The 27,580-nt window shown below is 45.9% G+C and overlaps 1 protein-coding gene across 2 annotated transcripts in view; it reads right to left on the bottom strand.

Moving 5' to 3' along the window:
• PPM1H (protein phosphatase, Mg2+/Mn2+ dependent 1H) overlaps window positions 1-27,580 on the bottom strand; it is a 252,083-nt gene that overhangs the window by 31,897 nt on the left and 192,606 nt on the right. For both annotated transcript variants that reach the window (XM_012782370.3, XM_076007458.1), the window contains exons 7-8: window positions 6,726-6,789; window positions 3,144-3,251 (exon numbers count right to left, since the gene is read on the bottom strand). In XM_012782370.3, coding sequence (XP_012637824.1) covers window positions 3,144-3,251; window positions 6,726-6,789 — 172 coding nt within the window. The remainder of the gene's footprint in view (window positions 1-3,143; window positions 3,252-6,725; window positions 6,790-27,580) is intronic.

Below are 27,580 nucleotides of genomic sequence, written 5' to 3' on the forward strand. Positions count from 1 at the left end.
TTAAGTACTTAATACTTTAAGGGAGTATTTTAATTTACTGGGTCCCAATTTTCCAATCTGTAAAATGGGTATAATAATTATACTGAGCTCACAGAGTTAGGATTAAATGAGATACTTCGTGCAAAAGCCTTAGCAATGTTGGATGAAGATAGGAAGATGTTGGTCAAAGGGTACAAAGTTTCAGTTAAGAGGAATAAGTGTTAGAGCTCTATTGTACAGCATGGTGACTACAGTTAATAATAATGTATTAATATTACATATTTTTAAATTGTTAAGAGTATATTTTAAATGTTCTCACCACACAAAAAAAGGTAAGTATGTGAGGTGATGGATATGTTACTTAGCTTCAGTTAATCATTCCACAGTGTAAACAAATATCAAAACATTACTTTGTTCCCCATAAAAAATATATATACAATTATTATTTGTTGACTAAAAATAATCAATAGTTGTCTGACTCAGACTAAGTAGTTAATAAATATTAGTTGTTATTGTTATTATTATAACAACTTTTACACTTTATTCAACCCCACAAGTTTGCTAAGAGCATTTAAATCTTTGCAGAGGTTGACAGTTTCCTTCTAAATCTCCCCACCCCCACCAAGGCTGAAGCAACCAACCCACTGCCTTGCAAACTATATCATTCCAGGTAGGTGACCTGAAGTTTCTAATCGACCAACTGGGATTCTGACTCTGTTCTCAGGGAGTCTTCCATGCAGGCCCAAGTTTTAAACCTAAAGTCTCTGCCTGGCATCAATAGGAGCAGAGCAATTGGAAGATCTAAAATCTAACTGCCAAGAGATCATTCTCCTTCAAACCAAACTGAGCAGCTCTTTACATAAAAAGTAAATGCATGTGTACATGGAAGAGAGAGGTGAGAAGGAGGTTTTCACTCTGCTTCAAGGAGCAAAATGGTTAATTAGTATTTCCTGAGACCTCCAGGGATACTTCTGGAAAGTAGAAAGGTGAAGACACCATTTAACATGTCAGATAAATGCCTCTCCCCCAAGGAGAAGAATATAGAAGTTCATCAGTCCAGTTGCAAGCCTTCTGCTTGGTGGAGTTCAAAGAAAAGAGTCTCAGGTCTAGTATCTATTGTTTTCCTCTGGTGAGAAGCAGTTTTAGCTTCTTCACGGATCCCAATGTTGGACATATTAAGAGACCAGGAATCTGCCAGCTTCTGAGAGGGACTTTTGGATGCCCTATGTAGTAATGGTCTTCGTCCTGCAGAACTGCAATGAAGGTTCAAAGAGAGGACACTTGCAAGTTTGTGATAAAGGGTTAATTTTTATTTCTACCAAAACTGACTGCATTTGAAATTTTGGGTGATATCAGGAAATGTATCTTCCACACCTAATATTTACTAGAGATTTTTCTCTCAGTGGTCTTTTAGCTCCTGTGTCTTGATGTATTTTGGATGCCAGCCCTAGCTCTCAAGGACTCTAAGGAAACTGCCCCTGCTCACAGCCCTGCCAAAGAGGTGGGCCTAGGTGGCCATAGAGGGTACTGAAGTGGACATACGTGCTGAAGGGACAATCCAATTCATAGTCTGGGGAGTTGCTTGTGGCCTAATATAAAAGGTGAGTTAGGCCAATCAGATTCCTTTTAAGAAATCTTGTAGTAGGAGAGTGAGAAGCCAGGTTGACTGGTAGCAGAGCCATGGAGAATGAGGCTGGCCGCACCAATGGCAGAACTCCCCAGTGAAGGCTGATATCCCTGCTGCCCATGCTCCCCAGGGCTGCCTTAACTCCAGAATCACTCTCCCATAAAGCACTTTGGTGTGGTGAACCTGTGGTCCAAGGCCACATGTGGCCCTCCGAATCCCCAAGTGTGGTCCCCTAGGTTGAATCCAAACCTTACAGAACAAATTTGGTCAAAAGTCCACACTGAAGGACCCAGAAAACCCCGAGGCTGCAGGTTTCCCACCCCGTTTCTGACTCACTCCTCCTGGTTCCCCTAGACTACAGAAATCAGAAAAGTTAAAGCTTTCACTTTCTCAACCTCCCTCACAGCTAGCAGGTCACGTGGCACAATGCTGGCCAAGAAAATGCAAGTGAGTAGCTGCTGGGACAGAGCCTTCCCCTCCTTCCTGTCTTGCATGAACATGTTAGGCTTGGAGCTGCCACCACCACCTTGCAACCATGAAGGAAGAGTCAGAGAAATCCGGAGATGCCACAGCCCTAGCACATTTGAGGTGCTGAACCAGCTCTAGCAGCCACCAGATTCCAGCTTTCTTGCTATGTGAGTAAACTCTACCCCTAAATGACTATCAGATTTTTCTGCAGCTTGGAAGCAAAATCTTTCCTAAACATACACCCTGAAAGTCAACATAGAACTTGATATTGTTGCCTGTATAAGAAATATGATTTTTTATAAACCAAACATATGATCAACTTGTTTTTAAATTAATTTCTCCAAATATCAGCTGAATGATACAAGCTCTCCAGGTAATTAAAATCTAACAAGGGGATAAGGTACACACGAATAACTGTGATTTAAGGCAGATGGTGAAAACGCCGTAAAAGGAAGTTGCTCTATGTATATTCTGGGTAGGGAAAGACAGGACTTCTAGCTAGGGGAGGGGGAGATCAGAGAAGTCTCCATAGGAAAAGCATCTGGGCTAAACTCTTGAGAAAAATAAGAATTTGGATGCTTGGAGATGGGGAGGAAGGGGCATTCTTGGCAAAAGGAATAGTTTCAGCAAATATGGGAAACTGAAGGTCATGTACAGGAATTGACAAGTTCATTCTGGCTGGTGCAGAGGAACGAAGAGCAGATTCAAAAGCCAGACCAAATTATAATAAGCCTTGAATGCCAAACGAAGGAGTCTAAGCTTTATTTTCCATGCAGGGTATTGGGGGGAGGGGGTGCCATTGAAGGTCTCTGAGCAACTAGGAGTCAGAGTAGGTCTTCAGGAAAAGTCACCTGACAGCAATATTGATGGACTGGCCCTCTGGGCAGGAGGTGATAAGGGTATGAACCAGGATAGTCAGAGTGAGAAGGGAGCGGGAAAACGACAGGATGAGAGATGCCGCAGAAGCACATGGTGGCACAAGCTGGCTTCCGTCTGGACATGGTCACGGGAGGAACAGTGTAGAAAATACGTTATTACACGAAATATAAACAAAAACCTCATGTGGTACCTCTGGAGCTGAAGACAGGAATGGTTTTATGTAGATGTTGGAGTCATGCACCTTCAGGTCATGGTCCCCAAGTCCCCTGGTCACTCCAATAGTTGCCATTACCCGGGCCTAGGGACAGAAGCAGAGAGTCATCAGAAACACTCACACAGAGAAGGCGTCCCACCACAGCACAGCAGCCGCCGGCTAAGAGCGATGAAAGAATTTTCCAACTCCTCCTGCCCATCCTTCCACGCCTCTTGCTGCTCAGTTATGTGGGTCGTTGTTACCAAGAAAGTGCCCACTGAAATCACTTCTGATCTTGAGGAGTGGTTTTTCTGCCCATTATCTGAAGCTTGATGGGTTGCTGCTGTTTCTTTTCAGCTTTCTTTCTTGCAGACCACAGGGAAGGGTGTCCAATAAACCAACTCCAGTGCATGTGTGATGCCTGTAGCTACTGACATTAGTTCATACCAAATCCAATAGGATCAATCCACCCATCCACCCACCTAACCACCTCTCTATTATATACTCACTCTACAAGTATTTGCTGAACACCAGTCCCAGGAGAGACACTAGCAAAAATGTAAAAAGTCAGAGGCAGCTCCTGCCCCTTCAGAGCTCACCTATCATGTTTTATGGCTACAGAAAAGAAGCCATTAGCCACTCTGCAACCCATCCTGTTGACATCCCCACAAATTCCCACTGAGTGGAAAGGAACAGAATGTCACTGAAGTCTCATGTTTTCCCTAGACTGTCTTCTGAATGGTTTAAGAAAGCAACACTATTCTACTAATGCCTACACAGTCAGCCTAAGTATCTCTTGGGATGCCACAGATTTGATTTACCCAAATGTTTACTGGGCACCTACTGTATACAGACACCATGCGGTGGGGGGCACAAACGTCTAAGGCCTTGTCCCCACTCTAAAGGAACTTGGTAAAGGAGACAAAAGGGGCATGTATAATTAATAACATAAATATGGTTAAGTGCTGAAAGACACACAAACTATGGGTTATATGAGCTTAGAGGAGGTAAAAATTCCACTGAGGTTCTCTGTGGAGGTGGCGCTACACTTAGCACGGAAAGATGAACGGTATCGAGACACACAGAGGGATGGTGTGAAAGTCATTCTGGGTGCAGGGAAGCCCTGTGTCCTAACTCTTAGGTCACCAGTAATGCACCCCATGTAGTGTCATGGCTCAAAGAGCTGAGCTTGAATCCTCACTTGATTACTTGGGTAATGAGAGTACCTCCCAGGGGCAAGGATGCAGTATGTAAGTACTCAGAACCATGACAGTCTAACACATTGTCTTCATCTCCGTCCCAGTCTCTCAAAAGGGCTGCGCACCATGGAGCTGGTCTCAGTCAGAAGGCGGGCAGAGCGAACATCAAAGTAGAAACAAAATATGACATGTTTTTGAGGGCAAGAGTCAACAGGGATGAAATGCAGACACAAGATGTGTAGCCCAGGCCCTCTGGTCAGGCAGGCTGCAGAAACCCTCGGCTCTGCCGGGAGGCAGGACTGACTCCTTTCTAGCTAAGAAGTGTTCAGTTCTAAATGTGAAAACCCCAACTCCCCCAGGGCCTTCCTCTCTCCCTGCAATGGCGTCTTCTCTGGCTGGAGAAAGCACGTATCTGCGTTTTGGTCCAAAGAAATCTGATGTTTCTGCTAGTGATTGAACTTGTTTACAAAGTATACAAGCATTACCCACCCACGAAAGTCCTTAAAAACATTTTTGGAAATAAAATGGAAAGTCATCGCCACGAAAGCACTCTGAAACTTCTGGGTTAGGTGTATGCAGAGAAGCACAGGAAAACCCCTGGAAAGGAGCTAGACAGAACCCCACGAAATCGTGGGGTCCCGCACAGGGCTGGTATGCTACTTGGGAACAGGGCAAGCCTGCCGATAAAAGCAAGGTGGAGACACGTGGCTTTTAAAATAGGCCACCAGGTACAATGACAGGACTTGCCACCTGCTCATCATGGGACTGTGAAGCCTTAATTAACTGAAATGCTTGAGGAACATGATGTTTTGTCAATTGAGCTTTTTGCTTAATGGAGAAAATCTTTGCTCCTTTAAATCTTACTGCTGGTAAACTTCTAAGAAGCATCAGTCCATTTTACTGTTGTACTAAGGAAAGTTTACTGAACATAACCAAATAGCTTGTTCAATATTTATGCATTTGGTGAAGATTTGCCATGTGTCAGGCACCAGGCTGGACAGGTGCTGGGTATACAAAGATAACAGGCCGCGCTCCCGAGCTTACTGGAACTCCCTGGGTAGAGCAAGGTGGTACTGAGAACTGGGAATGCAGACACAGGTCGCTGGGCTGAACGGTACACATTAATGGTGCCCACTTTTCTGAAATCACGTCCCTGTCATGATTCTCAACCAAAGATGGTGACTTGGAAGGTGTTCATCTCCATGAATGGGGCATATTGGTTTAAAAACTGCTCTCCACATAGATCAGCTATTTGTACTTTATTTCCCTCCATGAAATGCCTCCTTTCACTGAAATCACTTCTGGGCCACATAGAGCCCCAAACCCAATCCCATGTGCCTGTGCCCAAGCATTCTCCATTCTCTCCCTCTGTGTCTGTCTCTCATCTCTCTCTCTCTTTCACACACACACACACACATACACACACACACACACACACACACACACACACACACACTGTGTCCATGCCCATGGATGACGTCCTTCTGTTGTCCTGGGAGTCATTTCTTCTTGATAAAAACTATCAAATACTAAAAAAAAAAATTCCAGCTAAAGATTCTTCTCAACATGATCACATTTTCACTTCTAACTGGAACTCTTCACACCGAGTTGAAACGTATTAGTGTCCCCAGGAAGGAAGCACAGTGATTCAGAAGGTGTTTGTTCTTCCAGGGAACCGGTGTCCCAGCTTTCTCGCCAGGATCCAGCCTCCACCGGGGCTCTGTTTGCAGACCACTGTGGGAATCTACAGCTGCCCTCACTCTTACCGGGGCCCCAGGAGCTGACGATGGTCTCTGTTACCTCGGCCTGGGCTCTGGGTCATGTGATCCTATAATTACAGCGAAGCTCTGGAGTCCCTTCCAAAGCAGACTTACAAAGTCTGAGCTTTCCACGGTGTAGTCTGGGCACACCAGAAGCAGCCAGAAAGCCATGGCTCCATCCTGGGGCTGCCTCTCACGGGTCACATGATCTGCCCGAGACGTTTGAACCTCTCGGTCCCAGCTGCCTCGTCTGCCAAATGGATATCGTACAGCCTGCTTGACCTGCCTCCTTGCTTGGTGTCAGATATAAAATGAGATGCTGCATGTGCACGTGGTCGCTTTTAAACGCTGCAAAAAGTTATTCACACGGATTGGGAAGGGGGACATTATTTTCGCCAAATTGACTTTGGTCCCTGTGCTCACCGCCAGCCCCCACCCCACTTCTTGGACCCTCGAGACAGGAGGCCTGAAGGATGATGGATGGGACATGCTCTCAAGCTGTCAAGACTACAGAATCGGGAGCTGCTGAGTGGAACACACGGACTGCCGCCGTGTACACGGAGCGGCAGCCGTGTGACAGAGCCTTGTCCGCTCCACCCAGGGGAAGCACACGTGCCTACCTTCTTGCCTTCTCCATATATAAGGGGGAACTTCAAGTCCTCATCCTCAATGGTTTTGTACGCCCTGTAGGGGGATAAACAACATTTTAAAAAAAGGTTTGCACTCAATTAGTGACCCGTTAACCTGACACGGGCTGCTAGGGACCTCGTTTTCCCTGCGACCCCATCCACTCACCACACTGCCTACCTACCTCCTTTATACAGAGCTACTCTCCCTACAGAATCGTGTGTGTGTATTTTACCAAACCAGAAAATATCAAGTCTTTATGCGCTTGAAGAGGGAGAAAATAAGTTGGCATATGGCATAATTAGTGAGAAGGGGACAGGGTTTTTGCCCTCACTGTCTGGGTAATAATGAAGTGACTCAGCAACAGCAACTGGATTCACATCACTTATCCAAAATTGTGAGAAACAGAGCTCAGGGATGGATGGAGTGTGAAACTGCTCCAAGACCCAGTTCTCACCTTCAGGGGTTGTTTGCGCCAAAGCAGCCTTGCATTGGGATGTCTGGGGAAGGAATCATTAGAGCCTGTTTGACCTCAGTATGATATTCAAGATTGGCAGAAATTCTTTGTTTCACAATAGGTTTTAAACGACCACGAGACACACAGGAAGAAAATCCAGTTTATGCTTCAGTGGTTTATTCCAGACGTGACTGTTCGGATGCCACCACCTACATAGCTGAGGCTGGTAAGGTTAAGGGGAGAGAGCAAATGAAGCCCATGTCCTGCGATTTTGCTCATAAGCCAGTTAAAAACCAAACAAGCAAGCAAACATGGTGCCCGATCATTAGCTGCGTCATCCTAAGCACGTAGCTTTACCTTTTTCTCAGTCTCAGTTTCTTCATCTGTAAAATGAGGATGCTGCACAGGGCACAAAGAGCTTAGTGCAGAGCCTGCACTCTGCAAGAGCCCAATAGTGGCAGCTGTTGCTAATATTTAGCAGATAACTAACACCTGGCATACCAGTTCCCCTTTCTGCAAAATGGGGCTAGCACTGCTCGTTCACCACTTCAAAGAAATTATTAGGAGGACTAAGTAAAAGATGAGGCAGCTTCTGCTGAATTAGGTGCTAGAAATAGATGCTTTTCTAAAATAATGTCTCCTGAGTATATGGAAAAAACTCATTTAAGAAAAGGCCTGCCAGTCCTGAATACACCTAGGCAACTTGGGAGTGAGCTTGAAATCAAACTTATGGAAGCTCCTGAAATATAAAAGAATGAAACCCAATTTAAAAAGCGTGCAACTCCAGCGTAAAGCAGGTACATCCTTAGGGAGTTATCTGAATTTTTCTTCCCAGGGGTTACAGAATCAGTGAAGTTTTGCACCAGATGTGCCCGAGCGAGAGCTCCGCGCTGCTTTCTGCAGGGCCCTGGGATGTGCTCTCTGGCCCTCAGGATCCTCACTAATCAAGTAGGCCCCAAACTGGGGCTCATTCGTGGGATTGTTGCAAGGATTAAAAAGGGGTAATGAATGTGAAGAGCTTAAGAAGTACTTAGCACAGTTCCTGGCACATGCTGAGATCTCAATAAATGCTAGTTGTTTCTGCTACCGCTGCCAAGCAAGCCCAGAGGTATTCTAGGAATTGAATTTTCAAAATAGGAACGGTTCTATTTCCTTCCCCCCAAATCCACCAAATTAACATGAAGTGGAAATAGCCACTTTGATGTTGTATATACTCACGTAAACTATTTTAAACACTGCTATGCAAGTCACTTGGGGAACAAATAAAGCTATCGTTAGAACACAGCCCCAGCTTGGGGACTGAGTGAGTTTGTAGACCAGTGGTTCTCAACCTTGGCTGCATACTGAATCATCTGGAAGGGCTTTAAAACATCCCAGTGCCCAGGCCACATCTCAGAGCAAATAAATCAGAACCTCTGGGGGTGGGACTCAGGATTTTTCTGAAAGCCTTCCAGGTGATTCCAGTGTGTAGGCAAGGTTGAGCTCCAATGCTATAGACCAAATGTCAACCAGCCAATATTTGAAGTCAGTTATACAATAAGCATAAGCTCCTTATCAGCTTGACCCTTAAGACTTCAGGCTACACGACTCAAGGAAGAGGAGGGAAATGGCATGAGAAAGGCCCCGATAAAGCAGGAACAGGGCTTGGGGACCCCCACGTGGAGCAGGGAGTGTGGGCAGTGAGAAGACAGGCCCAGAGAGGAGGCAGCAGCTGAGACAGGGGCACAGGAGTCTGGAATTAAAGAGGCGGCAGAAGGCAGCAGCTCTAGTAGCAATGACTGGAAATTACTTAAAGCTCATCAATGATAGACTAAGAGCACTCTCAACAGGTTTGCAAAGGTAGTGAGAAAACTGCTCTCTCACTCCACCACAAGCCCAGGCAATCAAATCCTCGTGGGGCAGAGAATTTCAGGAGCATGAAGTCCAGGTTCCCACAGCTCTGAAAGACACACACTCACCTTAGAGTTGTCACCGACAGGACCAACCCCCAACTGCACATTTTAGTACTATATTTTAGTTTCTGTTTATCCTCAGGAACAAAAAATTAAAAATAGAAATGACAACCATGGAAAAGGAAGGTTTATTCTGTCCTGCCAATGTTGGTTTTCAATGAAATATGAGCCTTCTTTCCCACTGAATGACAAGGGGAATAACTATAAGCAAAGAGAGAAAGAACAATACCCTCTCCCCTTCCATCTTTCTGAATCCTAAGGGCAGTTCAGCATATAAAGGTAAGTGGACTTCCATCCATAGTTAGAAAGTCTTGAGTTATAAAGTATAAAATACAGTATCCAAAAGTTAAAACTGGCAATTTGTTTAGAGTCTGTATAAATTAATGACAGCTAACAGTAATTATAGCAGCTGTGATTTGCGAAGCAGCTTCTACGTGCCAGACACTGGGCTTGGTGCTTACCGTGTCCAAAATCTCTCAAAGACCCTGCAGTGCCCTGTCTTACAGATGAAGGAACTGAGGCACAGAGAGGTTAAGTTACTTTCCCAAGATCATATCAAGCTAGTGGCCCTAACATCAGTCTCAGACTTTTTCAGAAAACATGCCAAAGAAATGTGCTGTCAGGGCTCAGCTGTGGGAATTTTTCATTCTAGTTGAAGAGTGTGCAATGAGACCATCATTGTCCACCTCTCATTGGGTGACTAGAAAACATTCGATGAAGAAAAGGGGACTTCTGGCAAAAGAGGAAGGGGAATTTTCTGTGTGGGTGGCAAAGAGAACAAAAGGTGATCATGTGGGAAGAAAAACAGTGGCTCCTCTACTACCTGGTCTACAGGGAAGAAGAGCAGGAGGTTGGCAGAAGGGAAGCTCAATGCTCTTGGACCTGTCACTGCTTCCCAGGTCCTCTTGCCCGTGGCCACAGAGTCAACCAGGCTTCTCCCACAGAAAACAGACCTCCCTCAAACCTGTCCTCACAGTTTGAGGGGGCCACCCCAATTCCTGCCCGCGTAGAACGCCTGTCTGCTGTTTTATGTTACAGTCGCTGTCTGGGCTGTAGGCCTGGGTTTATGCTTCGAGCTTTCTCATTTGCAGGAGGCGAGAGGGTAAGAGAGAGGCTGAAGCTTGACAGCTCTAAGACCGGCAGGTACTTTGGATTTGAGATTAATAGAGAATGTCTAGTCAAAAACTCCTTTACACCAGATCGAAAGATTTTTTAAAATCTGTATTAAATTCTTAAAAACTAACCCCCCAAACTGATCACTTACTAGTTTTATAATAACATAACTGACTAGAGATTATATTCAAATAATTACTTGTTACAAGATAACAAAACTGAAAGGCTTAGAAAGATTTTTAGGATTTCTCTCATTTGGGGTCAATTCCTTTATGAATATTTATAAGGCTGCTGACAAAAGGATAAGATGAGGAGAAAAAGGAATGCTAAAAATTCTTGGCGCTCCTGAACTCTGAGGCATTTTCCTCACAAGTTTCCATTAAACTTTTTTTTTTTAAGTAATAGTTTCTGTTTTAACGTTGATCGTGCAAAGCCACGACTGCTGTGGACCTAGGGGAAGCAGGTCAGCATTGGATGGGGCTGAAAAGCCATTAGGTCAGCTGTCCCCCAAGTGTGTCCACCTCATATTGGGTGACCAGCAAACATCTGATGCCTGGCCTCTGCTGCATGGACCGCCATAGACAGTCACTGTCCTAGGAACTTAATGTCAGCCTGTTCCACTAAGAACAGCTCTGGGAAATTCTTTCTTCAATTGGTGTGTTTGATCCATCCTCTGGAAAAACGTAAAATAAATCCAGACTCTCTTCTGCTTGAGAGCTCTGTAAATATTTGAAAAGAGCTATCTCAATGTTTCCTTTTCCCTGGTCCTTTCAACTGTTCTTCACAGGGCCTGGGGGGCCATCCCTAACCACTCAAGGCACCGTCATTCAACAAATATTTATTAACTAAGCACCAAATACCGTGGCAGGGCCCTCTGCGGGATTTCTAGTTTGCCAGCGTCCTCAAAGAATGGCACTTGGAACTGAGAACACTTAAGATGTAGTCCAAATGAGAATGAGATTATTACTTCTTTTGGTTTGGATCCTGCACTTTAAAAAAATCAGCAAAGCTTCTATTTGCTTTATGTGCAAACACACACGTGTCTGTGAATACGTGCTTTAGCCCGTTTTAGCTCTGGGGCTATCTGTGAAGCATATATTTAAACCGAGTGAAAATAAACAAATGAAAAACCCCAACGAAAAACAAACAAACAAACAAAAAACACCCCCATCCACAAGCAAAACGACCTGAGGATTTCTGGCTCACAGCGTCCTCTGGTTTACACTGGCACGTGTGTACGCTGAATGGAAGACTCCACTGCCCTTACTAATTGTATCTTTCTAGTTTCAGTCCATTGTTCCAGGCCACCGAGAGCTTTCCAAATTCAGATCCTTCCACCCAAAATATCAGCTCGCCTTCTATGCTGTGTCATGTGAAATGTGATAAGCAATCCTGCCATCTTCATACAGGTCACTGGAAAAAATGCTAAGCGGAACCAAACCATTAGAGACCTTCCTGCAGGCCAAGCGGACTAGACAAGGGCTGAGTCAACATTCCTTGGAAGCATGTGGAGGAAAGGTTGTGCAACTCAAGAAGTCATATTCAGCATAATTCTGTCTCATGAAAGTGAAGCATCTACCAATTTCCTTTTTAACACACACAACGGACTGTCAAAAGCTTCCCCCTCTCACTCCCTTGTGTGTGGCTCTCAGGCCATTGCCCCTCGTTGGCCCTGCTATTCTAATTACCTCCTGGCCATCCTTGTTCTAGATCCAGCCTCTACTGCTGGCAAATCTTTTTGAGACGTTTCTTGCTAGCGGCCTAGAATTCCTCACCCTCTTGATTTGCTAGTAACACAACAGGGACTGAGCATTTTGTCTATTAACATGCCAAATACCATCATCGCTACCGTTAAAACAAATCCAGAGTTGGAAGTTTTCAACACCTTCCCTACTGCCAGAGCCCAGGCACCATCTTCTCTCGCCTAGATACTGGGCTTGCCCCACCGAGCCTCTGGGTAGCAATCTAGGCGAGGGGCGGCGTGCTGGGATAATGTCCCTCGGGTGAGAGCAGTGTGAGTGCGGAACACTGTTCAGATTTGCCCCTTCCCTCTGTTCTCAGAGCAATCAGAGTAAGTATTTTAAAATGTCAGACCACATCATTATACTCCTCAAACCTGCCGGTGGTTTTCCTATTGTACGCTAATCAAACGGCCTTCTGTAGCATTGCTCTCCTCTCCCAAAATTCCTACTTCCCTTTCCTGCTTTATATTTCTCCATTGCATCTACCTCCACCTGGCAGTCAAAGTACTTTCCTTCCTTATTGTGTTTATTTTCTCTACTGCTCCCCTAGGTCCCTCAAGTTCTGTGAGGATAGAGATTTTTTTTTTTTGAGAAAGAGTCTCACTTTGTTGCTCAGGCTAGAGTGAGTGCCGTGGCATCAGCCTAGCTCACAGCAACCTCAAATTCCTGGGCTCAAGCAATCCTGCTGCCTCAGCCTCCTGAGTAGCTGGGACTACAGGCATGCACCACCATGCACGGCTAATTTTTTCTATATATATTAGTTGGCCAATTAATTTCTTTCTATTTATAGTAGAGACTAGGTCTCTCGCTTTTGCTCAGGCTGGTTTCGAACTCCTGACCTCAAGCAATCCGCCCGCCTCGGCCTCCCAGAGTGCTAGGATTACAGGCGTGAGCCACCCGTGCCCGGCCAAGGATAGAGATTTTTGTTTGCTCAATGTGGCATCTTCAGTACCTAGAAAAGTGCTCAACATATATAATGGATACCCAATAAATATTTGATTAAGTGAGCAAATTAATATTGCCTTTCCCAAGCAAAGGCTTTATTTTGTCCTTATGCATTTTCTTGTTCTATACATATTTACAAAACAGAAGCCAAGAGCCTTCTTGTTTTCTTTGGCTGCTTTCTAAGTGTCCTGTGCTGTGCCAGCTAATGTTGACTCACAAGCACGTCCCTTCCTTGTCGCTGCCCTGGGGGCTCCTCACTGCCCTTTGCAGTCTCAGCCTTGAGAGGTCCCTGTGCAGCCACGTTGCTGTCCTTTCACCCTTCCGGCCAGTATCAATATAGGACTCCTCCACCAAGAACACATTGGTTTTGTAACTTTCATCAGGAAAGGCTTTGCTCCCACTGTCCCCCTGGCTGGGAGGCCTGCTAGCCAATCTCTTTCAATCCACAAATATCACTCTTTAGCTAAAGTCCTCCACTGGCTTCCAATCATCTTAAAATATGACCCAACAAGGAGGCCCTCCACGATCTGGTCTCTGCACGCTCCACAATCTTTGATCGCCCTGCCGCCCTTTTGCTTTTGTAACCCAGGCTTTCTTCTTTAGCACGCGGCAGGGCCTGGCTGTTCCCTCCGCCTGGGCCGCCCTTCCTCTGGATCCTGCCAGGCTGCCTTCTCGGCGGCGTGCGGAAAGGCCTGCCCTGGCCACCCATCCCAAAGTCAGCTGCTCCCAGCTCTCCCTCACCCTGCTCCAGTGCCTCCCGGCGCTCCTGCAGCACCATCTGAAATGACCTCATTTATTAATCTGTTCACTTGTTCACATTCTGCCCCCATTCCTGACACTAGCTCCATGAAGGCAGGGACTTTCTTCTCATCTGCTGCTCTGTCCTCCTGCCTACAACTGTGCAGGCACATGGTGGGCATAAGCAGACACCAGCTCAACCGATGGATAAATATGACTGAAGGCTGGCACTTGTCCCCCAGCACGCAAGTTTCCCTTTAAAGATATACTCCATTCATTTTGCCTCGATAGCAAGCTTTTCTTTTTCTTTTTTTTTTTGAGACAGAGTCTCACTCTGTTGCCTGGGCTAGAGTGCCGTGGTGTCAGCCTAGCTCACAGCAACCTCAAACTCCTGGGCTCAAGTGATCCTCCTGCCTCAGCCTCCCGAGTAGCTGGGACTACAGGCATGCGCCACCATGCCCGGCTAATTTTTTCTATATGTTTTTAGTTAGTCAATTAATTTCTATTTTTAGTAGAGACAGGGTCTCGCTCTTGCTCAGGCTGGTTTTGAACTCCTGACTTTGAGTGATCCTCCCACCTCGGCCTCCCAGAGTGCTAGGATTACAGGTGTGAGCCACCGTGCCTGGCCAATAGCAGGCTGAAATTCTATGGCTGAAATTCAGGGCTGAGTCCTATCAGCAGTACCTCTGACTTTTATTTACCTCTTTGTACTAACATTTCAGCTTCCCTTTTATTATTAATAGGTATTGATGGTTATAAAGTCATAAAAGACACCACTTATGATCCTCTTGCCTATTTTCCTTCTCCAGCTATTTCCCAAGTCCCACCTAAGAATGGTAGTTTCTTGTCACAGCTGTTTTCCAGCATGAATGGTGTTGCCAAGATCATTTCTAACACAGCTTAAAGGCAAGTGTCCCACTAGAAAGTTCTTCCTAGTCTTTGCAGGATCCCTTCGTTCCCGGGGAGAGCACTCACTCTGCTTTCTTAACCCACAGGCCAGGAACCCAGAGTCCATGAATTGGCATCATCCACTTCCCATGGTCTCCCTTCCCTAAGTCATGACCTTTAACTAGAAAGAGGGTCAGAAATATCACTTTTTCCCCTAAGCCTTAATTTCTTTAGCAAAACTTCAAAGTCATTTAAAATGATCCCTTCTGGGGGAAATAACAGGACCCTCTCCCTCCCTCCAGGGATTCCATGATCTCGACGATGCACTTGTGCAGTTCCAATGACACAAACCAGTGAGTCACATTCTTCCACTAACCCCTCAACATTGCCCTGGATGACTCGCTCCCCTGGGGATCTTCCTTCCTGGATTCTCTGTTCCCTTCTGGCAGAACCCATTGTGGTATGAAAGCACAGTAGGCTTTTATCTGGTCTCTGGTTTGAAGCCACATCTCAATCCCCATGTGAATTGGCTCTGTGGATTTGGGAAGGTCCCGCAGACCTCACTGAATGTGCTTCTTCAGCTGGATACTTTGCAGGCTGGTTCGAGGATGAAGTGCAACTAAGTCTGGGAAAGTCCTTTGGGAAAGATGGGTGGATTTAACCATAAGTTGTGGCTATTAAGGTCTCAGCTGCCTCATTCTTTCTCCAGCATCGATGTAGAGCTTAGATGATGGGCCACCCCAGGCAGGAAGAGACAGCACACCCCCACTGGGGCCACCCCAATTCATACTTTTTCTATAGTTGCATATAATGAAGTATGAAGGAGAGCACCTGTGCAATTTTATCCAGAACAGTCTATCATTCTGCTCTGAAGTGAAGACTCAGAGACTCAGAAGGATGCCTCAGAGCCAATAATCCAAAGGGGGGTAGAGTTAATTTGAAGTAGTCATAAAAAGGAGACCTTTTCCCCTTAGCTGGGAGCTCAGTACCCTCCAGGAGGGAGGGAAAAACCACAGTCTTGTTTTTCTTACGGCAGAAACCAAGTCCTAGCCCACAGAGGCACATTCCACAGGGGCTGAGCAGGTTGGATGGAGTGTGGTGGGCAGAAGCATTGAGGTCTTGGGTCCCCACTCCCACCTTCTTGTAACAAAATCTCAGCAGCAGCTCGAGTCCCAGGAGGCCCAGGATAAAACACCATCCAGGCCTGTCTGGTCAGGAACCGACACATGCCTGGAGCCCAAATGCCACTGATGGCTTTTAAGAGCTTGGCATGACCCCAATTATGCAATTCTGGAATCCACAGAGGCTTTCCCCTGACTCCCCTCTGCCCACACCCATCCTCCTCAGACCTTCCTGGAAAAAGCCATGCAGGACTGGGCAACCACCTCGTGCCTCCTTTTTTCTGCCAGTCGTTTGTGTTTCCAAAGGCATCGGGCCCACACAGCCTGACCACAGAGCTCTGCGAGTAGAGGCTGCTTCCCCTCCGCCGGGCGGCTCCAGCAGGCAGCCACCTCGCCCCACCGACTGCATAGACAGCGTGTGGTGTGTGTTTCCTTTGACACAACACGGGAAGGTTTTTGTATTTGATTAGGTCAAATGGCATTTATAAATGTCATCTTTTAAGAGTCCATTTTCCTGGTTTCTAAGAGTCACGGTTAAAAAAATTCTCCGAAACGTCTTAGATTTGCCTATGGATGGGACCTTAGCAGGCTGGAAAGATGGAACCGAACCGTCAGGGAGAGTGAATCTGAGGTAAGCTCCACGAGGCCGGGCTCAAGTCAGAGTGGAGGAGCGTGAAGCGGAGTCCCCAGGGCGAGTCTGCAGAGGTTGAGAAACGCCCTATATTCAGCAGGAAGTTTGGGGTTTGGAGCATCCTTTATGATGTGCTGGGGCAGGCCCAACATCTGTGCCACCGGGTTGCCATTGTATTGTAGGCTTTAGTTGGTGGCAAATCTAAGTTTTCCGGGTCAGATTTTGATTCACTGGGTTCCAAAATTTATGTTCTGGGAACTATTTTCAACATCTCAATTATATGATCCATGGGAAAGTTCCTCTGTGGGGCAGAGGCTCCCCAAATAAATGCTACCTCGTTTTCTTTCTTTGGTCCTTGAAGTGTCCTTTCAATTATTAATAGTTGAAGCCTGTAGGCCCCAAGCTATGGACAAGTTGATACACTTCTACTAATACAGTGCAGCACCAGCTGCATTCAGGCACAAATAGTATGTCTGAGTTGTAAGAGTGTGATGAATATTTGGTGATAAATTGAAGAGGGCTGGCAGCAGTGGAGCTTGTGCATTTTTAGCTACCTGTGATGGAAGAAACCACCTCTTCATCTCCTTAGCTACATGAAAGGCTGCTGGTCTTTTCTCCAGGGAAACTTTCCACAATAGGGCAAAAGCTCTGGTCCCTGACATTGCAGTTACCCTTGAGGGAATCCCCTGCCAGGTAGGGCTGACCCACAGTCCCTCCTCCCCGGCATTAGTGCACCTAAGCCAGCTCCCACCTGGAGTTCTGGGAGTGGTAACCATTCCTCTCTTTTGGCTTCAGGACTCCTTTTTTCACCGGGCCTATAGGTGGACAGTAAAAGGAGAAAGAACTTGCTCCCATTTTACTGACCTGTGTTCTCGGGGAGAGTAGACTAGGCTAGAGCAGAGGTTTTGCACTTTTGGACCAGTGGTAAGAAATCTTGTTAACCCAGTATATACACAAACATGTCTCAAACAAAGATATTTCCCCTTATCATGTGATAAACACTTGATATTTTCTTTCTATCCTGTGTTATTTGTTTAAAATGCTTATCTCCGTGCACTAAATTGATTTCACAATCCTGCTAATGAGTCCATGCCCATAGTTGAAAAAGTTTGGATAGAAGAACACAACCTATGCTTAAGTAGCTTCCAAATTAGAAGCTCAGGCTTTGATCAGATAAACCCAATGGGTTCTACTGGATTCGTTTGCTGATATTTACCAAGCACCTATTAGGTGCCAGGCGCTGGCATAGGTGCTGGGTCTAGAGAGTTAAATAAAGTAAAGGTCATTTCTTGACCCACAGACTCAAGTGCAGCAGCAAAAAAGGATTTGCATAGAATAAAATGCTTTGCATCAGTCTTTAAAAAGTCTAGTTGTGTCCATGTAAAACAGAACCTATACTGTTTGGGGATAACACATTCTGAATGACTCTTAAGGAAATTTCACATTTGGAAATTATTTCTGATTCAGTATCTACTTGGTGTTGCATTAGCAGTTGGCCAGGAGAGCTTCACATTCTGATCAATAACATTTAGCTCTCCCCACGGATATGAATCAGAAACCCTTACTTTATGAGCACACAAATATGGAGTGATTTCAGCTTTCTCGGGGACCATTCATTCTGAAACATACGTGAATTTCATTGACATTGCCTTTATATTATATGAGACCCAGTCAATATATACAAATCAGGAGATGATCAAAATGGACCTCATAGCCGCCAGTGGCAGGGAGAAAACAGCAAATAGATTCTTAGCTACAAAGAGAGTTTCTTCTGCACAGGCCAGTTCCTGAGTCGGCTCCTGCAGCCCTCCCTCACTAAGCTTGTTCCACTCTGGTCACACAGATATTTGTATCATGGAACACTGAGTCTTGCAGTATCCTATGGTTAAGTTAACTTGCTCTTAACCACGTTTCTCTATCTCTGACAAGCTATGAATCTGTATGAATACCACAAAATGGCATGATATGCAGAAGAAGGCTTAATGACTAATCCTCTTCCTCAGATTAAACTGTAAAATGTTTTACAGTGGTCAGTCACACAGAAGTTAAATCATACCACATTCTTAGACTTTTTTCTTCTCTTAACAATATGGCAGATGTACACGGTCACTAGAGAATTAGGCTTAACCTGAGGTTTGGCTTTCGAATTGTTCACGTCCAATAAATTGAGAAACTCCAAATCTTTGAACTTAGGTGTCCAGCTTTCCACAAGGTGGCCCGAGGCAACCTAAAGAATTAGGTAAACTGGGGGTGGGATGGGTGTCACTCACTGAGGATGAGCAGGAATGATAAACCATCCCACTAAATGCCCTGGGTCTCCTGACCTAACCCCCATATTTATTCCATGTATACAGCCTGGACTATCCGGGTTATGTGCACTCACATCAGTAAGGAAGAAAAGAGGCCATCCAGTGCTAGTCCAGTCTACTGGCCCCTTTTGAACACTGTCATTGGCTTACTGCAGGTGGTCAAAGATACGCCCAAGTAACAGCAAGGAGATAGCCAGGGGCAAAGAATGCCAATGCCCCAGAGATCACAAATGTGTTATAGAGTCTAGCGTGACCAGCACTCTGCAAGCTGTTGTTCACATCCATTGCAAGAATGTCTAGGGCTGCCCAAGGTCAATGTTTAAGAATATACAGGAATCACCTATGTGCTTTTAAAAATGCAGATTCCAGGACCTCAGGGATTCTGATTCAGCAGGTGAGTTAGGGCCTGGAATGTGTTTAATAACTCTTTCCTCTATGAGAATAGTAATTGTTCATTTACAGGCCTGTCCTCACACAGACTGTCAGCACCCTGAGGGCAGGAGCTGTTTTACTCTTGTTTATCTCCAGTTCCAGCACAACACCTGGTTCACCAAATGAATAATGGGTGAAACTGACTGCCCCACAGAGACGAGGCCTTGTGCCTTGTCCTTTGAGGTACAGAGCGTGATGTGTAGCATGTGCATTATCTTGGGAGACCCATGGTAATTCTGTCCTGATAGAATCTGAACCTAGGATTTGGCAGAGTATCATTGCCTTTGCCAGGGCAACAAGGTGAAGAACAAAAAGTGAGTATGCCGCCCTCCATCCCTTCATGAGCCTTCTGGAGCTTTCCTCAGGCTCTGATCACAGCAAAGGAGAGAGACAATTGACAGATAACACTTTGGCCCTCGAATTGCCCCTGGCAGCCCTTCCAGTTCTTACGGAGAGATTTTTCTTCAGTTCTTCAGCAAAGCATAGACACAAAACTTCACCCTCGCCCTGGACAAGGCCTTGTATGACCCTTCTGAAGATGGGAGGACCACAGTGGTAGAATGAGATCTTTCAGAGTTTGCAGTGGTGGTTCCTCAGCTGTCATGTATGGATTCCTGGGTAAGCCCAGAAAGCAAGGATTTTAAATCAGCACCCTGGCTAACTCTGATGAATATTGCCCTAGGCCAGGGACTCTCATGTTGAAACCAGCAACATCAATTTCCTACTCCGAAATCTAGTGAGCAGAGAAAAGGAATAAAACTTCACCAAGATCTGATCAGAGTGAAGCATTATACTGGTGGAGTATCTGTTGGACACAGGAAAAGGTTTCCTTGGCAAGCTTGTAAAGTACCTGGAAAAATTTGCAGGAGTGCTGCAGCAACTAGTTCTCTGGAATTTCCTTAAAAATAGGATCCTATAAATAAGCTGAGTATTGGCCATATGCACTTCTGAACATACTGTCAGCTCTACATTTCTGCCCTGCTATATGTCATTTTCATAGTTTACAGAGGGGCAGAGCTCTTAATTATTTTAGTTATTGCCTTCCTGAGCATGGCATTCAAGTTCCCCATGAGATGGCTTCAATTTACTCACCTAGTTTAATGGTTCACTTCACTGCCCACCACTGTTCTATATACCCTCTCACTTTTTCTTAAATGTCTCTTATGTGAGGCTCCCACCAGGACTGTTATCTAGCTGATATAAACAGATAAAATTGTACATGGAGGGTTAAAACACTGACATACTTCCATGCTGATTGGCAAATAATGACTGTCCCAGGCTCCCTGAATGCCCCCATCTGCTATTCTATGTACCCTCCCCTGGAGTCCCCATGATGTAACAGTGAATAAAGGGTTAATGGCTGGCACAGCAGGGGGACTTCTAGGACCCTGCTGCAGCCCAGCTGGAACCTATTCCTTCCTGCTGACTGTCAAAATATTTTGAATATTACCTCTGGCTTCCTCATTCCCCAAACACTTCTGCTTGTGCTGTGTGTGCCTTTTGCTCAGAATGTCTTTCCCGCCAACCCTCTTGAAACCCCTCTCAGATCTCTGGTTCAAACACAATCTTCTCCAAGAAGTCTTCGCCTCTCAAAAACAACCATTCCCTCCAGTACAGCCATAAGACTTTTCTTTAAGCCCTTCTGTATAAGTCCTATATTTTGTCTTGCTTTAGTTATTTATGCACATGTTCCAACAAATCTACTTCCCCTACTGCTGAGATTATAAGAATAGATTTAAAGGAAAAACGGTGTTGTTCAATACATTTCCAGACAGCTAGTCCTGGGCCTCCTGGCAATCTCTTTGAGACTAACATGGTCCTATCTGATAATATCCCTTCCTACATGGGGACATGCTTTGGAGCTTGGTGTCCAGCATCTTGGGTGTGGAAGGCAGGCTGCAAAGGCACATTAAAAGGCCCATCATCTGGAACCCAGAAGGCAGATATAAAGTCAGTGTGCAGAGCAAAATAAAAAACACCCTATCAAGTAGTGCCCAGGGACAGAGCAGCTGGCACAAGGCTTCTTTGCTGTATCGATGATATCTCTTCTCACTGTTGAGGGCTCTGTTTCACTTATGCCTAGCCTATCTTTACCTGCTATGCCATGGGACAGACCTGCCAGGCAGAGGTGGCCAGCACACTCTGCCTGACTTCAGTCTCTTGCTTCTCTAAACGGCCTTCCTTTTTCTTTTTGGTTTCTAGCTTCTCATTACTTTGGGAAACAAGAAGCGTTTCAATACTTAATAGATTGTAAACCCTGAGCCAGCACCAATTCTTGCTGATCCTTCTGCTCTCCATAATATCTAATGATTATAGGATTAGATACTCATCTAGCATTTATTACATGTCAGGCTTTGTTCAGTGCACTCGACTATACTAACTCATGATGTCCTAACTATTATTAGCCCCATTTTACAAATAGGAAAACTGAGGCCGAGAGTGGCAACACCATTCATCCAAGCCACACAGGTAGGGACTGACCTAGCCAGGCAGTCTGGCTCCACTGTCCCTGTTCTTAACTACTACTTGATGTCTAATATGTGGCAGGTACACAACAAAGGTTTGCCAAATCTAAAAAGAATGTCCCTTGGGGCTTCCTGGACAAAAAGACACTGGCTATTTTAACAATGATTTTTGTAAGCATTTGACATCCGCAAAACTTCCCCAGATGACCTGGAGCCTTGTTAACACCACATACTTTACGGTACACCCCCAAACACCACTCACGAGGGAAAAGCGGCAGACATGTTCTGCTTAGGGGTTTGTGAATGGGTATAGATAAATACTGTCAGCGTTCAAAGGGTTTGAGGAGGGAAGAAAGGCTTGGAAATATTTTGGCCACTTCAGGGTAATAGACTTTCACTTACTGAAGCAGAGAGGGGTGTGTGTGTGAGTGCATCCATGCATGCATGCGTGTGCGGGGTGAGTGGGCGATCAATAGTGAGTCAGCTGGTGGGGCATCTCTTTTCTTTCTCCTCCCTGTGGTCTGACAAAGCCTGTCTGTGTTGGCTTGCAACCATTTGTAAAGACCCCATAGCTTCCACTGGCCTCCTGCGCAGGAGGGGGCAGGGAGCAGGGAGTCATTCATCACTGTCAGGAGATGTGCTGCCCACAGCAGGGCCGGCTTTCTTCCCTGCTGCTCCTGCAGCCAGAGCTGCAAATCTTGAAAAGATGCAGAACATGCAAATTGCAAATAACCATTCATCATCCTGGGCTCTGGGAGCACTGGGAGCGGCCCCTCCCCAGGTGGGTCCAACCTATTCTCACTTCAGCTCCAGCCCCCCACCAGAATTTAGGACTTTTGGGGAGCCTAATCCCTGCCCCAGTCAATCCCTAACCTGAATAATCTATTGAGGTTTGGGGTTAAAATTCTATGCAATGATAATCAAGCCACCCGTCTTTCTCTACAGAGTCAGATTTTCAGATTGCTTTCGGCAATCAGACTGCTACCAAGGTGGCCCATAATCATTAAATTATGAAAATACAAGTTGCTGGGAGGAAATGAATACCAGGTTTCACTAGGGAAAGGCCTGCTTTCTTGTGAAGTAATTATAAAATTAAAATGTGATATTTCTCTGGTGAGTCTAAAAAGCCTCCCAGTGAGGCCTGTGGCATAACAGTAACATAACAGGGTTGGCACTGACGGTGGGAGGGGGGACCGAGAAATCCTTCTGTGCCCCCAACATGCCAGCGATATCTGCAGTAAATTTCCAAAGATTGGGTTAAGAGTGATTAAAGGCAAAAAGAGGCAAAAGTACGGTTTGAATTTTACAATTACTCTTTTAAAACTCAAGAATCAAGCTGTTGGAAAATGCAGGCTTTCCAAGGAAGACAAATAATGCTGAGCTAATTAGACCCGCAGGCATGGCCAACATATAAATTCAGGCCCCAAAGAGGGACACTGTCCCTTTAAAAACTGCCTGGGGATCAGTGGCAAAGCTAATGAGGAGTGTCAGTTGGGGCTGCTTTATTAGGTGGTCCTCCGGAGGATAAAGCCCGGGGTTTCTGTAACAGGGCTTCTGTGTTTGATTCAATAAATCAATTTATATTAAATGCGGGTGCAGCTCTGGAGTTGGCTTCATAAAGCATTCTGTGGCATTTCTCAATCTGCTCATCCACTTCCTTGTCAGCCTGCTTGAACGCGCTGTCAGAGGGCATTGGGGAGAGCAATAAAGCATAAGCTAGAAGCTGCATCTGTAATATTTGTAAACCCTGACCCAGCAGCTCCAGACCACGCTTGGAGCTGCCTCCAGTGAGTATCTGTCTCCAGAAAAATATTCTGACTGTGGGTGAGAAGCCCAGTGCCGCTGAGCTGTGCCTCTGGGCCCAGGGCTGGGCTCCGGGCTGCAGACCAAGTACAGAGGCTATCCCAAACACAATGGAGAGGGTTGGAAGTAAAGTGGCTTTTAAATTAGATTCTCAGGGCCTGACATACTACTCCCCAAGAAGTCAAAGGAAAAGAGGAACAAAAGTGCCCTGGCTGGTACCCGCCCAGGAGGTGGCGGGGAGAAAGCCGCTGGGACCATCCTGACTAGGGTGGATCCTAAGCAGGACGGTGAGATGGCCTCGAAGTTCTGAAGAGGGGCGTGAAGCCCATCCCCCAGCGGACCTAGAGCCTGGCGAGGCCAGAGGCCGAGAGTGGTGTGCACCATTCCCTGCCTATACTTCCCCTGTCTGCACTTGTCTTTTTAAAGAACTCTTTGCTGTTGGGATGTTTGGTTACCAACAGCTCCTTGTACCATGCCCCGTCCCACCCACACCGCACCCACAGCACGGTCTCGCAGAACTCTGTGCAAGTCTGTGACGGCGGACATGTTCTCTGTATTGTTCAGTTCAGTGGCCACTAGCCACATGTGGATACTGAGCAACTGAAATGTGGCTAGTGTGACCTGAGAGATACATTTTTTAATATTATTTAATTTTAATTAATTTAAATGGCCACATGTGGTTCATGGTTACTGTGCTTGAGAGCACAGAGAACGAAAAGCATTTCTTTTGCCTTTAATGAAAGTAGTGAGTGCAGAAAGGAGAAGACGATGGCTGACTCCACTGTGTTCCCAGTGGAAAATCCCCTGATTTGCTCATAGTTTTTTTCAAAGGGGAAAATTATCCTGATGCATCATCAAATTAGGACCATAAAAAGTTAAAGGCTGTGAGGGACAGAAATAAAAGGTTGCCATCTCTGGAATCTTTCTAATGGAATCTCTCTTTTCCAGACGCTTTGAAAAGCATAGCAAAGTCTACCCCCCACCAGACACAGAGGTTGGCAGCAATGGGCAAAAGGAAGTATTTTACGAGGGAGAGACCTAGGCCAGGATTTGCCCAAGGTCCCACAGCCTTAGCAGAGCAAAGTACCCTAGGAGCCTGTGGCCCAAAGCACCACTCTCATTACTAAGTAAACCATCTCAAGTTACCAGTCCACTCTGTCCCCTAAAATAAGACCATCATAAATGTTAGAAAGGCTTTGCTTAAAGAAAGAATTCTGGCGTACTTTGCTCATAACCAGAACCATCTGGAAGCAATCTCGAATTCACACGATGGACTTTTTTTCTTTGGCCCTTGCTCTCTCTACATATCCCATCAGCCCAGGAACAGCTGCCACAGAACCTGGCCCAGCGCCAGGCGTGAAGTTACACACACCCCCCTCCCACACTCCTGTCCTCCCGGGCCCTGGCTTGCTCGTCACCCCTTGTGGCTGGACACAGAGCAAGACGAACACTGATCGTCTACAGGAGATGGTGAAATGGCCAGCAGTCACAGGACGGGAGACCTGGTACTGCAAAGCCAGCTGTGAGAAACTGCCGTTTCACCTCGGTAACAGAGACACTCGCCAGTAAATTACGGCCTGAGACAGCTCAGAGGGCCGCGGGTCAGGACGCAGAGCTCTCAAGATGACACAATGCCAGCTACAGTGTGCATTCTGCACTAGCAGCTCGGCACAAAGGGCTGGGGAGGAGGGGCCCTGGCTTGGGGAATATTCTGGCATCAGGACCAATGACACCAGGCACAGAAGGTGAGAGCCAAGCGAGTGACAGGGAGAGCAAGGGAAGGCCATATCGGGGACCAACTCAGCCAGGGGGCACTGGGAAGAGAAAGGCTTTGTAAAGCAAGCCACTGTGCAAACTATCTGATGGGGGGGGGGCGGGGGAGAGCCAGGGAAGAGACCAATTTCATTATGAAGGGGCTGGGGACAATAACCTTTTGTCCTCGAAACAATTTGGGCCTGCCAAGCTGCCCTACAGTCTCTGAGAAAGCATGGGGCTGGGAGAGAAAGGGTCCCCTCAGAGGGACAGACTCATCCTTAATCATGAGACGAGGCTTCCCAGAGCTGACCTCCCCTGCCACACTTCCCGCTACAGGCACACCACAGAATGAGGGCAGCCCATTTTCCTAAGCTCAGGAGATTTGGTTCTTTGGGGATCTTCCCTGCCATCGCCATCCCCAAATCACACAGACAAGTGTGAAACATCCCAGTTTAATTTGACCCACAGTCTACTGGGTCAGATTGGGAACTAGAAAAGTTACTGCCTCCGCAGCTCCTAAAATGTTTCCATTCCATCCTCTTGTCTCCTAAAAGGCCGTCAAGGACACACGAATCCTGGTGGACAGAGGTCCCCTGGATTTTTTACGTCACAGCTTGACACTGCATAATTATGTCTAATCTTACCCTGGAGAAAAGTTGACTGGAGTACTGTATCCGAAAGAGCCCCTGACGAAAAGTCAGAAAAACTTGGATGATAGTCCTTATTCTGAAATTTTTACATCGGTGGAAGCTGAGCAAACCACCTAATACCTCTGGGCCTCAATTTGCTCAGCTGCAAAGTGGGAATGAGGGGAGTCACTGCCATCTGGCAGATAAGCACAGTCGTGAGCAGCATACAGTCTGAAGTGATGCTGCCTGCGCTCAGATCCCACCTTCTCCTCTTACTAGTTATGCAACCTTGAGCAACTTAGCCTCCGTGCCTCAGTTTCCCCATCTGTAAAATGAACACAGTTCATAGGAATGCTTTAAGAGTTAAATATGAGGACTTGGGTAAAGCTCTCATTGCAGTGCCTGTCTCTCAGCTCTCCCAATAACTGTCAGCTAGCCCCACGACCATCACGATTAGTTGGGGACAAGGAAGAAAATAAAATTTCCACAACAAGGTACTTACTACGAAGATTAAACAGCTTTTGTTAGAAGGATTCAGAGAAATGAGTTCATAGCCCAAGGCTACTTCTGAAGCCAAGAAACATAAAGGAGGGAAGAGGTATGGACTTGTTTCCATCCTTGAGCATGACACATTCCAAATGTTCACCAGTCCACTAGTTATATAACCTTGGGTAACTTAGTCAACCGATTCTTACAGCTTGGTAGTAATTTAAGGCTTTCATGGGAAAAGAAATAGGCTACAGATCCTCACACCTCCCTTTCTACAGAATTAATTTTCTAGCCCTTCTCTTTCTACACACAACTACAAAAGACAGCAAATTGTGTTCTCATCTTTGTAAAGGCTGTTACATCTGAGGCTTTCTGTTAGAGGGTAAAACATTTTTAAAAGGAATTTATTAAATTTGGGGGAGGGGGTTTACGTAGATAGTGGTCTAAATTGGTTTTAAACCTTCCAAGTTCTTCTAACAAAGACGTATAGGGCTTTCCTTCTCCTTAAGTCCCACTTTCAAATCAAAAGCAAGAACTTTTTCCTACCTAGGAAATGCACAAAAGTGTACATAAATCTGCTTGTAGCCAATGCTGTGAGCCAACAGCCATGTTGGGAATTAGTCTGAAAACAAATCAGCAAATCATGTCTGACTGAAGCCATTCTCAGTCGTGGCTCCTTAATTATTTACTACCTTCTGTGAAGTTCCATACAATTAAAAATAGCCCATTTGTGGACCACTTATCTGCTTAGGATCAAGCACTTGGGCAGGGCGGGGCTGGGGGGAGTGAGAGAGCACGGGAGAGAGCACGCACGCAAGAGAGTAACCGTGTGCACATAAAGTGGGATGTAATCCAGTCCCTGAACTCATCTACACTTACAAAAACTATAATACAGCGGCATTCTTTAAGCATTTATTAAATGGAAAAAGGTACAAGCCACTACCCAAACCAAAACAAAACAAAAACAGAAAAACCGAGTTTCCAGGGATTGGAGAAGGGAACATAAACTAACCCAATCAAGCGTTCTACTTACAAAGAGAGGTTTGAGTGGAAACTTTATAGCCTTGGCAAGCATCTTGCCCATTAAACAGGGGATGCCTATTATCTCATTAGGAGTGTTTTCCAAAGTTAGAAATGATAAGTTGTTCTCTCCCCAGCCCAGAACTGATACTAAGCATCTGCAACAAAGATACTTTTCCTTATGACAAAATCCTAGGCACAATATTTACATTTGTTTTGACTGCTTAGATCTAATTTGCCTTTCTGGCACAGAAAGAACATCCAAACAGCCTTGTCTCAAGCCCAGCATGTTTTAAATGCAAACTCCTCGTTCCCACCTTCTCACCCACCCTCCACAACAGCGACCTGCCCCCGCCCCC

This window comes from Microcebus murinus, chromosome 10 (genome assembly GCF_040939455.1).
Source record: "Microcebus murinus isolate Inina chromosome 10, M.murinus_Inina_mat1.0, whole genome shotgun sequence".
NCBI classification, from domain to species: domain Eukaryota; kingdom Metazoa; phylum Chordata; class Mammalia; order Primates; family Cheirogaleidae; genus Microcebus; species Microcebus murinus.